Source organism: Cetorhinus maximus, chromosome 17, assembly GCF_964194155.1.
Source record: "Cetorhinus maximus chromosome 17, sCetMax3.hap1.1, whole genome shotgun sequence".
NCBI lineage: Eukaryota > Metazoa > Chordata > Chondrichthyes > Lamniformes > Cetorhinidae > Cetorhinus > Cetorhinus maximus.
The window spans coordinates 1103695-1117456 of record NC_135895.1 but is presented as its reverse complement, the minus strand read 5'-3'; the positions used below and the strand labels follow the sequence as shown (position 1 = coordinate 1117456).

At 43.4% G+C, this 13762-nt stretch overlaps 1 protein-coding gene across 1 annotated transcript in view; it reads left to right on the top strand.

The window, feature by feature from the left end:
• The window catches only part of LOC144692808 (collagen alpha-1(XI) chain-like), a 145016-nt gene extending 139409 nt beyond the window's left edge, over nucleotides 1–5607 (top strand). Inside the window, exons 9-10 of the mRNA XM_078561883.1 lie at nucleotides 4585–4653; nucleotides 5554–5607. Of these exons, the coding sequence (XP_078418009.1) occupies nucleotides 4585–4653; nucleotides 5554–5607 (123 nt within the window). The remainder of the gene's footprint in view (nucleotides 1–4584; nucleotides 4654–5553) is intronic.
• Nucleotides 5608–13762: the final 8155 nt, after the last annotated feature.

Here is a 13762-nt window from a genome sequence, read left to right as displayed (position 1 = left end):
CTCAGGGATCTGTCGATATGCACACCAAGGTCCCTCTGATCTTCAGTACTTTCCAGGGTCCTACCATTCATAGTGTAATCCTTTGCCTTGTTAGCTCTCCCCAAGTGCATTACCTCACACTTTTCCGGGTTGAATTCCATTTGCCACTGCTCTGCCCACCTGACCAGTCCATTGATATCCTCCTGCAGTTTACAGCTATCCTCCTCACTATTTACCACAATTTTCGTGTCATCCGTGAACTTCTTGCTCATACCCCCGACATTTAAATCCAGATCATTTGTATACACCACAAACAGCAAGGGACCCAGCACCGAGCCCTGTGGAACCCCACTGGAAACAGACTTCCAGTCACAGAAACATCCCTCTACCATCACCCTCTGCTTCCTGCCTCTCAGCCAATTTTGGATCCATGCATGTCACTTTGCCTTGGATCCCATGGGCTCTTACTTTCTTGACCAGTCTGCCTTGAGGGACCTTATCAAAAGCCTTGCTAAAGTCCATGTAGACCACATCAAATGCATTACCCTCATCAACACTCCTGGTTACCTCCTCAAAAAATTGGATCAAGTTTCTCAAATATTACCTTCCCTTAACAAATCCATGCTGACTATCCCTGATTAATCCATGTCTCTCCAAGTGCAGATATATTTTGTCCCTCAGGATTATTTCTAGTAATTTCCCCACCACCGAGGTTAGACTGACTGGCCTGTAATCTCCTGATCTATCCCTTCATCTCTTTTTAATCATGGGGCAACGTTAGCAGTCCTCCAGCCCAGCTCTCTGGATGAAAAAGGAGATAGAAATTAAGATAAAGAAGAAAAAGTGCACTTATTACAGGTGTCAGGTAGAAAATACAATTGAGAACGGAGAGGAATACAGAAGATTCAGTGCGGAGGAGATGAAGCATATTAGAGAAGCGAAGAGGGATTATGAGAAAAGACTGGCAGCCAACATAAAGGGGAATCACAAAGTCTTCTATAGACATATAAATAGTAAAAGGGTGGTAAAAGGAGGAGGAGGGCCAATTAGGGATCTAAAAGTGAATTTACACATGGACGAAGGGGCCATGGCTGAGGTATTAAATGAATACTTTGCATCCGCCTTTACCAAGGAGGTAGATGCTACCCAGGCCATGGTGACAGACGAGGAAACTCTGTCACTAGGAGAGTTCAAAATTGATAAGGAGGAAGTGTTGAATACACTGTCGGTACTTAAAGTTGACAAGGCACCGGGACCGGATGAGATGCATCCAAGGATATTGAAGGAAGTGAGAGTAGAAATTGCAGGGGCACTGGCCATAATATTTCAGTCCCCCAGACTCAGGGGAGGTGCCAGAGGACTGGAGAATTGCAAACATTAGGCCCTTGTTCAAAAAAGATTATAAGGATAAGCCCAGCAATTACAGACCAGTCAGTTTAACTTCAGTGGTGGGCAAGATTCCAGAAACAATTATTCGGGATAGAATTAGTAGTCACATGGAAAAATATGGGTTGATAAGGAAGAGCCAGCATGGATTTCTGAAGGGGAAATTGTGTTTAACTAACTTGCTGGAGTTTTTTGAAGAGGTAACAGAAAAGGTCGATGAGGGTAATGCCGTTGATGTGGTCTACATGGACTTTCAAAAGGCATTTGATACAGTGCCACACAACAGCCTTGTGAGAAAAGTTATTGCTCATGGAATAAAAGAGACAGTAACAACATGGATACAAAATTGGCTGAAAAATAGGAAGCAGAGGGTAATGGTCAATGGATATTTTTCAGGCTGGAGGAAGGTTTGTAGTGGAGTTCCCCAGGGGTCGGTATTGGGACCCTTGCTTTTCCTGATATATATTAATGGTCTAGACCTTGGTGTGCAGGGGACAATTTCAAAGTTTGCAGATGATAGGAAGCTTGGGAGTGTTGTGAACTGTGAGGAGGACAGTGTGGAACTTCAAGAGGACATAGACAAGTTGGTGGAGTGGGCAGATAGGTGGCAGATGAAGTTCAATGTGGAGAAGTGTGAGATGATGCATTTTGATAGGAAGAATATGGGTAGATAATATAAAATAATGGGTGAAATTTTGAAGGGGGTGCAGGAGCAGAAAGACCTGGGTGTATGTGTTCGTACATCATTGAAAGTGGCAGGACAGGTGGAGAGAGCAGTTAATAAAGCATATAGTATCCTGGGCTTTATTAATAGGGGCATAGAGTACAAGAGCAGTAAGGTTATGCTGAATTTATATAAGACCCTCGTTAGACCTCAGCTGGAATATTGTGTACAGTTCTGGGCTCCACACTATAGGATGGATGTGAACACATTGGAGAGAGTGAAGAAGAGGTTTACAAGAATGGTTCCAGGGATGAGAAACTTCAGCTATGAGGGTAGATTGGAGAGTTTGGGACTGTTCTCCTTGGAGAGGAGAAGGCTAAGAGGAGATTTGATAGAGATGTTTAAAATCATGAGGGGGCTGGACAGAGTAGATAGTGAGAAGCTGTTCCCACTTGTAAAAGGATCAAGAACGAGAGGGCACAGATTTAAAGTGATTTGCAAAATAAGCAAATGTGATGTGAGAAAAAACTTTTTCACACAGCGAGTGGTTCAGGTCTGGAATGTGCTGCCTGGAAGTGTGGTGGAGGCAGGTTCAATCGAGGCATTCAAGAGATGATTATTTGAATAGAAACAATGTGCAGGGGTACGGGGAAAAGGCAGGGCAATGGCACTAGGTCATAATGCTCATTTGTAGAGCTGGTGCAGACACGATGGGCCGAATGGCCTCCTCCTGTGCCGTTAAGATTCTTTCTGTGAATAGTTCAGTTATAGATATAGAATATTAGGAGGAACGTACAACAAGTATTTATCTAGCCAGTCAATCAAACATTATTGTTTTAAGTAATAGCCAGCAGTATTGATATAAAGCCTCTTGCTTGTCTGCATAGATTCACAGATCAAAATGAATTACTGTGATTCCTCTGGCTCCACACCTGTGGCCAGAGAGGATTTGAAATGACTGCCAGGGCCCCTGATATCTCTCCCCTTGCTTCCCTCAACAGCCTGGGATACATCTCATCCGGGCCTGTGGATTTATCCACTTTTAAGGCCGCTAAACCCACTAGTATCTCCTCTCTCCCATTGTTAATTTCCTCTAATATTTCACAGTCCTCCACTCTGATGTCTATACCTGTGTCATCCTTTTCCATTGTGAAGACCGATGCAAAGTATTCATTGAGGACTGTACCCACGTCTTCCGGGTCCACACACAGATTATCTCCATGGTCCCTAACTGGCCCCACTCTTTCCCGAGTTATTCTCTTACTCTTTAAATATTAAAAAAACCCCTTTGGGTTTCCCTTTCTTCTACCCACCAATGCTTTCTCATGCACTCTCTCAGCTTTCCTAATTCCCTTTTTAACTTCCCCCCCTCCACTGTTTATACTCCCCTAGGGACTCTGCCGCATCGATCCCTCGGTATCTGCCATAAGCTTCTCTTTTTTCCTTAACCCTAACCTTTATGTCCCTTGACATCCAGGGTCCTCTGGACTTGGTCCCCCTCTTTGTCTTTACAGGAACATATTTGCCCTGTACTCTCGCTATTCCCTCCTTGAATGCCTCCCACTGCTCTGACTCAGTTTTATCTGCAAGTAGCTGCTGCCAGTCTACTTGGGCCAAATCGTATCTCATCTCAGTAAAATTAGCCTTTCCCCAGTTTAGAACTTTTATTCCCAGCCCAACCTTATCCTTTTCCATAACTATCCTAAATCTAATGGTCACTATCTCCAAAATTCTCCCCATCTGATACACCTTCCACCTGCCCGGGTTCATTTCTGAATATTAGGTCCAGATCTGCCCCCTCCCTTGTTAGGCTTTCTATGTACCGGCTAAAAAAGTTCTCCTGGATGCAACTTAAGAATTTTTCTCCCTCCCTGCCTTGCACACTAAAACTATCCCAGCTAATATTTGGGTAGTTAAAATCCCCGACTATTACTGCCTTATTATTCTTACACTCTCTGAAATCTGATTACATATTTGATCCTCTATCTCTCCCTGACTGTTTGGGGGCCTATAGTACACACCCAACAGCGTGTTTGCCCCTTTTGTGTTTTTTATTTCTACCCATAGGGCCTCATTTGATGATCCTTCCAGTGTATGGCTGGTCCAGTTCAGTTTCTGGTCAATGGTAACCCCAGGATGTTGATAGTGGGGGATTCAGTGATGGTAATGCCATTGAACATCAAAGGGCAATGGTTAGATTCTCTCTTGTTGGAGATGGTCATTGCCTGGTACTTGTGTGGTGCAAATGTTACTTGCCACTTGTCAGCCCAAGCCTGCATATTGTCCAGGTCTTGCTGCATTTGGACATGGACTGCTTCAGTATCTGAGGAGTTGCGAATGGTGCTGAACATTGTGCAATCATCAGCGAACATCCCCACTTCTGACCTTATGTTGGAAGGAAGGTAGCAGTATGTGTGAGAGTGAGAGTGTGTGGGGGTGAATGTGTATGAGAGTGTGTTTGGATATGTGTGAGATTTAGGGTGTGTATGGGAATGTGTCTGTGACGTGTGCCAGGATTTAAGAAGGTACTGAAGTGGATGTTTATTTGCTTCCAGGTGAATACTAATTCTCTCGGTCTGTTGGGGGAGAAAGGACAGAAAGGCGAGCCAGCGGTGGTGGAACCTGTAAGTACAAAAACCTCAGCTTGGCTGCTTGTGTTTTTTCATAACTTCAACAACCAGAGGCAAGAAGTGGGGCGAGGATCCAAAGTTTGAGTGTATACCAGTCTCCCTCTCAGCCTGAGCCACGGACTCTCCATCTTCCTGAGTGAGATCGGAGCTTGTGTGCTGCCTCCCTTGGCCAGATAGCCCCTGGCACTCAGTACATGAAACTCATTGAAGGTCATTGATCAGAGGGTAACCAAAACCTGAGGAAATGATCCCCTGGATGGGTACAGGACTTCAGGCTCATTCTCTGCATCAGGAACTCCCTGATATTGGAGGAAGGGAGAGTGAGGTGATCAGGGGTTCAGTTCAGAAGATGATGGGAGAGTTCCATGTTCTGTCTTAGCAACAAACGGCAGACAAACCCAGAGACAGCTCTTCGTATTGACTCATACATAGAGAGAGAGAGAGAGAGATGGCGAGCAAGACAGGGGGAAAGAGGGAAACAGGAAAAGAGAGATAGGGAGGTGGAGAGAGATCGAGGGAAGACAGAGAGGAGAGTGAGGGAGAGGGACAAAATGAGAGAGGCAGAAAGGGAAACATAGAGGAAATGACAGAGTGAAACAAAATGAGAGAGATAGAAGGAGAGACAAAATGACAGAGAGAGAGGGAGAGAGAGAGAGACACACGTGCACGTAGACCGAGAGAGACATACAGACAGAGAGAGAGAGACAGACGGACAAAGAGAGAGACAGAACAAGACAAAGAGAAAGAGAGAGAAAGAAAGAGAGAGAGAGAGAGAGACAGAAAGAACAAAAGACAGAAAGAGGGTGAAAACACCTGGTCTGGGAAGGAACTTCTTTTAAAAGCCGGATGAAAATGGATTTGTTAAGGCTAAAGATTGTATTTTCTCTGTTTCAGGGAATGTTGATCGAAGGACCTCCTGGATTAGAAGGGCCACAGGTAAGGAAATGAACGCTCATTCCAATCTCCACTGAATGATCATTCTGACTGTATAATCACTGACACTGTATAATTACTCCCCACTGTATAATCACTCCCCATTGTATAATCACTCCCCGTTGCATAATCACTGCCAACTTTATAATCACTGCCCACTTTATAATCACTCCCACTGTATAATCACTCCCCACTGTATAATCACTCCCCACTGTATAATCACTCCCCACTGTATAATCATTCCGACTGTATAATCACTCTGACTGTATAATCACTCCCCACTGTATAATCATTGCCAGTGTATAATCACTCCCCACTGTATAATCACTGTCACTATATAATCACTCCCCACTGTATAATCACTCCCCACTGTATAATCACTCCCTGCTGTATAATCACTGCCACTGTATAATCGCACCTTGCTGTATAATCACTGCCACTATATAATCACTCCCCGCTGTATAATCACTCCCTGCTGTATAATCACTGCCACTGTATAAACATTCCGACTGTATAATCACTCCCCACTGTATAATAACTCCCAAATGTATAATCATTGCCAGTGTATAATCACTCCCCACAGTATAATCACCCCGCACCGTGTAATCACTCCCCACTGTATAATCACTGCTACTGTATAATCATTTCCAACTGTATAATCACTGCCACTGTATAATCACTCCCCACTGTATAATCACTGCCACTGTAATCACTCCCCACTTTATAATCACTGTCACTGTATAATCACTCCCCGCTGTATAACCACTGACACTGTGTAATCATTCCCCACTGTATTATCATTGCCACTGTATAATCACTCACCCCTATATAATCACTCCCCACTGTATGATCACTGCCACTGTATAGTCATACCCCACAGTATAATCACTCCCACTATACAATCTCACCCCACTGTATAATCACTCCCCACTGTATAATCACTTCCACAGTATAATCACTGCCATTTTATAATCACTGCCACTGTATAATCACACCCGACTGTATAATCACTCTCACTGAATAATCACTGCCATTGTATAATCACTGCCACTGTATTATCACACCTCACTCTATAATCACATCATTCACTTCCACTGGATAATCACTGTCATTGTATAATCACTTCCACTGTACAACCACACCCGGCTGTATAATCACTCCCACTTTATAATCACTCCCACTGAATAATCACTGCCATTGTATGATCACTGCCACTGTATAATCACACCCCACTGTGTAATCACACCCCACTGTATAATCACGCTCCACTGTATAAACATTCCCACTGTATAATCACACCCCACAGTATAATCACTCCCACTGTATAATCACACCATTCACTTCTACTGAATAATCAGAGACATTGTATAATCACTCCCACTGTACAATCTCACCCCACTGTATAATCACTGCCCACTATATAATCACTTCCACAGTATAATCACTGCCATTGTATAATCACTCCCACTGTAAAATCACACCCCACTGAATAATCACTGCCATTGTATAATCACTGCCATTGTATAATCACACCCCACTGTATAATCACTCCCACTGTAAAATTACACCTCGCTGTATAATAAATCCCACTGTATAATCACACCCCACAGCATAATCGCTCCCACTGTATAATCACACCATTCACTTCCACTGCATAATCACTGTTACTGTATAATCACTTCCACTGTACAATCACACCCAGCTGTATAATCACTCCCACTTTATAATCTCTCCCACTGAATAATCATTGCCATTGTATAATCACTGCCACTGTGTAATCACATCCCACTGAATAATCAATGCTATTGTATAATCAATCCCACTGTATAATCACACCCCACAGTATAATCACTCCCACTGTATAATCACACCATTCACTTCTACTGAATAATCAGAGACATTGTATAATCACTCCCACTGTACAATCTCACCCCACTGTATAATCACTGCCCACTATATAATCACTTCCACAGTATAATCACTGCCATTGTATAATCACTCCCACTGTATAATCACACCCCACAACATAATCGCTCCCACTGTATAATCACACCATTCACTGCCACTGCATAATCACTGTTATTGTATAATCATTTCCACTGTACAATCACACCCAGCTGTATAATTACTCCCACTTTATAATCACTCCCACTGTTTAATCACACCCCACTATACAATCAATCCCACTGAATACTCACACCCCACGGTATAATTGCCCCCACTGTACAATCACACCCCACAGTATAATCACTCCAACTTTGTAATCGCTTCCGCTGAATAATCACTACCATTGTATAATCACACCCCACTGTGTAATCACACCCCCATGTATAATCACTCCCACTAATTAATCACTGTCATTGTATATTTACTCCTGCTATATAATCACACCCCACTGTAATCACACCCACTGAATAATCACTGTCATTGTATAATCACTCCCACTGTATGAACACACCCAATGGTATAATCACAGCCCACTGTATAATCACCGCATCATTGTATAATCACTATCACTGTATAATCACTCCCCACTGTTTACTCACTGCCACTGTTAAATCACTCCCGGCTCTATAATCACTCCCACAGTGTAATAACTCCCACAGTGTAATCACTCCCCCACTATATATTAACTGTCAACTATATAATGACTCCCCACTGTAGAATCACTGCTGCTGTATATTCATGAACAATTGTATATTCACTGCAACAGTATAATCACACCCCACTGTATAATCACTCACCGCACGTATAATAAAATGCACTGTATAATCACTCCCACTGTAAAATCACTGCCCAGCCCACTGTATAATCACACGGCCCAGTATAATCATTCCACACTGTATAACAATTCACCACTGAACAATCAGACTCCACTATATAATCATTGTCCACTGTATAATCTCTACTGCTGTATAATTACTTCCACAGTGTAATCACTGCCCAATGTAAAATCACTTCTACTGTATAATCACTGCTCACTGCATAATCACCCCCATGTAAAATCACTGCCCATTGTATAATCACACCCTACTGTATAATCACTCCCACAGAATAGTCAATGCCATTATATAATCACACCCTACTGTATAATCACTCCCACAGAATAGTCAATGCCATTGTATAATCACACCCTACTGTATAATCACTCGCACAGAATAGTCAATGCCATTGTATAATCACACCCTACTGTATAATCACTCCCACAGAATAGTCAATGCCATTGTATAATCACTCCCCACTGTATAATCACTCCCACAGAATAGTCAATGCCATTGTATAATCACACCCTACTGTATAATCACTCGCACAGAATAGTCAATGCCATTGTATAATCACACCCTACTGTATAATCACTCACACAGAATAGTCAATGCCATTGTATAATCACACCCTACTGTATAATCACTCGCACAGAATAGTCAATGCCATTGTATAATCACACCCTACTGTATAATCACTCGCACAGAATAGTCAATGCCATTGTATAATCACACCCTACTGTATAATCACTCCCACAGAATAGTCAATGCCATTGTATAATCACACCCTACTGTATAATCACTCACACAGAATAGTCAATGCCATTGTATAATCACACCCTACTGTATAATCACTCGCACAGAATAGTCAATGCCATTGTATAATCACACCCTACTGTATAATCACTCCCACAGAATAGTCAATGCCATTGTATAATCACTCCCCACTGTATAATCACTCCCACTGTATAATCACAGCAATGGTGTAGTGATATTGTCACTGGACTAGTAATCCAGAGACTCAGATTAAATGCTCTGGGGACCTGGGTTTGAATCTGGCCATGGCAGATGGTGGAATTTGAATTCAATAAAAGTCTGGAATTAAAAGTCTGTTGGTGACCATGAAACCATTGCTGATTGTTGTAAAAACCCATCTGGTTCACTAATGACCTTTAGAGAAGGAAATCTGCCGTCCTTACCTGGTCTGGCCTACATGTAACTCCAGACCCACAGCAATGTGGTTGACTCTGAAATGGTCTGGCAAGCAATTCAGTTGTAACAAACCGCTACAAAGTCACAAAGAAAGAATGAAACCGGACGGACCACCCGGCATCGACCTAGGCACTGGAAATAACAACAGCAATTCAAATCACTCCCCACTGTACGATCACTCCCCACTTGTAATCACACCCTATTGCATAATCACTCCCACTGTATTATCACTCCCACTGTATTATCATTCCCACTGTATAATCGTTGTCGATGTATAATTACTCCACACTGTACAATCACCCCCCACTGTGTAATCACACCCCATTGCATAATCACTCCCACTATATAATCACTCCCACTGAATAAGCACTTTCATTATATAACCACTCCCATTGCATAAGCAGACCCACTATGTAATCACACCCACTGTATACTCACCCCATTGCATACTCACTCCCGCTCTATAATCACTGGCACTGCATAATTATATCCACTGAATAATCACTGACATTGTATAATCACTTCTACTGTATAATCATACCTCACTGTATAATCACACCTGTCTAGATATTCACTCCCATTGTATAATCACTGCCACTGTGTAATCACTCCCACTTTATAATCACACACCACTGTATAATTACTCTTACTGTATACTCACACCCCATGTATAATCACTCCCACTGTATAATCACTGCCACTGTGTATTCACTCCTACTGTATACTCACACCCCATGTCTAATCACTCCCACTGTATAATCACTCATCACTGTATAATTATTGCCATTGTATAACCACTTCCAGTGCATAATCAAACACCACTGTATAACGACTCCCACTGTATAATCGCACCCCACTGTATAATCACTCCCGCTGCATAATCACCTCCATTATATAATCGCTGACACTGTATAATAAATGCCACTGTATAATCACTCCCACTATATAACCACGCCCACTGCATATTCACTCCCCGCTGTACAATTATTCCCACTGCATAATCACACCTACTGCATAATCACTCCACTGTATAATCATTGCTAATGCATAATCACTCCCCACTGTATGATTGCTCTCCACTGTGTAATTACATCCATTGCATAATAACTCCCACTGTATAACCACTGCCACTGCATAATCACCCCCACTGAATAAACACTGTTTTTGTATAATCACTGCCACTGTACAATCACACCCTACTTTATAATAACTCCCACTGTATAACCACTGTCACTGTATTGTCAATCTCACTGTGCAAACACTCCCACACTATAATCTAAATACACTGTAAAATCACTCCCATTATATAATCACTGCCCCTGTATTATCACCCCCACACTATAATCAAAATCCACTTTATAATCATTCCCACTATTAAATCACTGCCACTGTATTATCACTCCCACTGAGTAATCACTCCGACTTTATAATCACACACTTCTGTGTAATTACTCCCACTGTATAATCACACCCCACTGTTCAATCACACCCCATTGCAAAATCACTCACACTGTATAATCACTCCCAATGAATAATTACTGTCATTGCATAATCACTCCCACTGTATATTCACTCTGACTGTATATTCATTCCACTGTATATTCACACCTCACTATGTAATCACTCTCATTGTATAATCACTCCCACTGTGTAATCACACCCATTGCATAATCATTCCCACTGTGTAACCACAGCCCACTGTATAATCACTCCCAGTGTATAAACAAACACACTGTATAATGACTCTCACTGTATAATCACCCCGGCTGTATAATCCCTCCTACTGTATAATGCCTCTCACTGTATAATCACTCTCACTGCATAATTGCTCCCCATGTTATTATCACTGTATAATCATTCTCCAAAACATAATCGCTCCACACTATATAAACTGTCCCCACTGTAAAATCACTGCATCTTATAGACACTCCCAATGTATAATCACTCCCCACTGTATAATTGCTTTCCACTGTACAATCACCCACCATGTTTTAATCACTCCCCACTGTATAACCACTCCCCACTGTATAATCCCTCCTACTGTCTAATCACTCTCCACTGTATGATCACTGTATTGTATCATCGCTCCCAATGTAAAATTACTTTACTCTGTACAATCAAATCCACTGTATAATGAATGACCACTGTACACTCGCTCTCCACTGTATAATCATTCCTCACTGTACAAACACAGCCCACTGTATAAATACTCCCATTGCATAATCACTCCCACCATATAATCACTTCCACCGTATAATCACTCCCCACTACACAATTCCTCTCCACTGTATAGTCATTCCCACTGTACAATTACTCTCACACTATAATCACTGCCACTGTACAAATACTTTCATTGCATAATCACTCCCACCATATGAGCATGACCACTGTAAAACCAGTCTCATTGTATAACCAGCCCCACTGTATAATCACTCTTCACTGTATAATCACTTCCACTGTAAAATCATTCCCACTGTATAATCATTCTCCACTGCATAATCACTCCCCACTGTATAATCACACCTACTGTATAATCACTCTCCACTGTATAATCACCACACTGTATCATAACTGCCCACTGTATAATCACTCCTCACTGTATAATCATCCTCCACTGTGTTATCACTGACCACTATATAATCACTCCACACTGTATAATCATTCTCCACTGTATAACCATTGCACACTGTATAATCACTTCCCAGTGTATTACCACCCCTCACTGTATAACCGCTCCTTGCTGTATAATCATTCCTCACTGTATAATCACTCCCACTGTATAATCACTGCCCACTGTATTATCACTCTCCACTGTATAAATCACTGCCCACTGTATTATCACTCTCCACTGTATAATCACTGCCCACTGTATTATCACTCTCCACTGTATAATCACTGCCCACTGTATTATCACTGCCCACTGTATAATCACTCTCCACTGTATAATCACTGCCCACTGTATAACCACTGCCCACTGTATTATCACTGCCCACTGTATAATCACTGCCCACTGTATAATGACTCTGCATTGTATAATCACTGCCGATTGTACAATCAAACCCACTGTATAATAATTTCCCATTGTATAATCACCCCTCACTGTATAATCACTACGCACTGACAGGGCTGGACAGACTGGATGCAGAGATGATGTTTCCTCAGGCTGGGGGTCTAGAACTAGGGGTCACAGTCTCAGGATATGGGGCAGGCCATTTAGGAGGGGGAGAGAGTGGAAGTAAGGTGTTGAGGTAGAGGATCAGCCATGATCCTATTGAATGGAGGAGCAGACTCGAAGGGCTGAATGATCTACTCCTGCTCCTAGTTTTCTGTGTTTCAATAGGGCAGAATTTTCAGGTCAGAGTGGGGCGTGTGTGCCTGTCCCGCTTGAGTGTAAAATAGCGAGAGATGAAACTGGACGAGTGTCCTGATGTCATCCTGCACTCACGCGATATTTCGGTCGGCGAACGCACATGAAAGTCAGAAGTGCGTCCTCTGATATTTAAGAGGGCAATTAAACCCATTAAAGTTGGAACTGCCCCTGATTTTTTTGTGGTTTATCCAACGTTCCGGTTGGCGGACGGGTCAATCGGCCAGGCAGACTTTGCATTTTTCATCAAACACTCTATCCAGAGGCGGGAAAAGAGAAATCCATGGACAGGGTTTTCCTAATGGATATGTTCAGGTGGACAGGCCTGGGCATTTTTGTTCTGATTTTAAAATAATGATTTAATATTTCTGAAATCTTCTGCTCCCTGAGCCAGTTCTCTGCCTTCAGGGAGTTTTCATTCCCTGCTCATCCACACCCACGATTCTGTCAGCCCCCACCCTCCTCCCATCCCCACCCCCGCCCTCCTCCCTCCGCCACCCTCCTCCCACCCCCGCCCCCACCCTCCTCCCTTCCCCGCCCTCCTCCCACCCCCACCCTCCTCCCACCCCCACCCTCCTCCCACCCCCACCCTCCTCCCTCCCCGCCCTCCTCCCACCCCCACCTCCGCCCTCCTCCCACCCCCACCCTCCTCCCACCCCCGCCCCCACCCCCGCCCCCACCCCCACCCCCGCCCCCACCCCCACACTCCTCCCACCCTCCTCCCACCCTCCTCCCACCCCCACCCTCCTCCCTCCCCCACCCTTCTCCCTCCCCCACCCTCCTCCCAAGCCCCCACCCTCCTCTCACCTTCCTCCCACCCCCGCCCCCA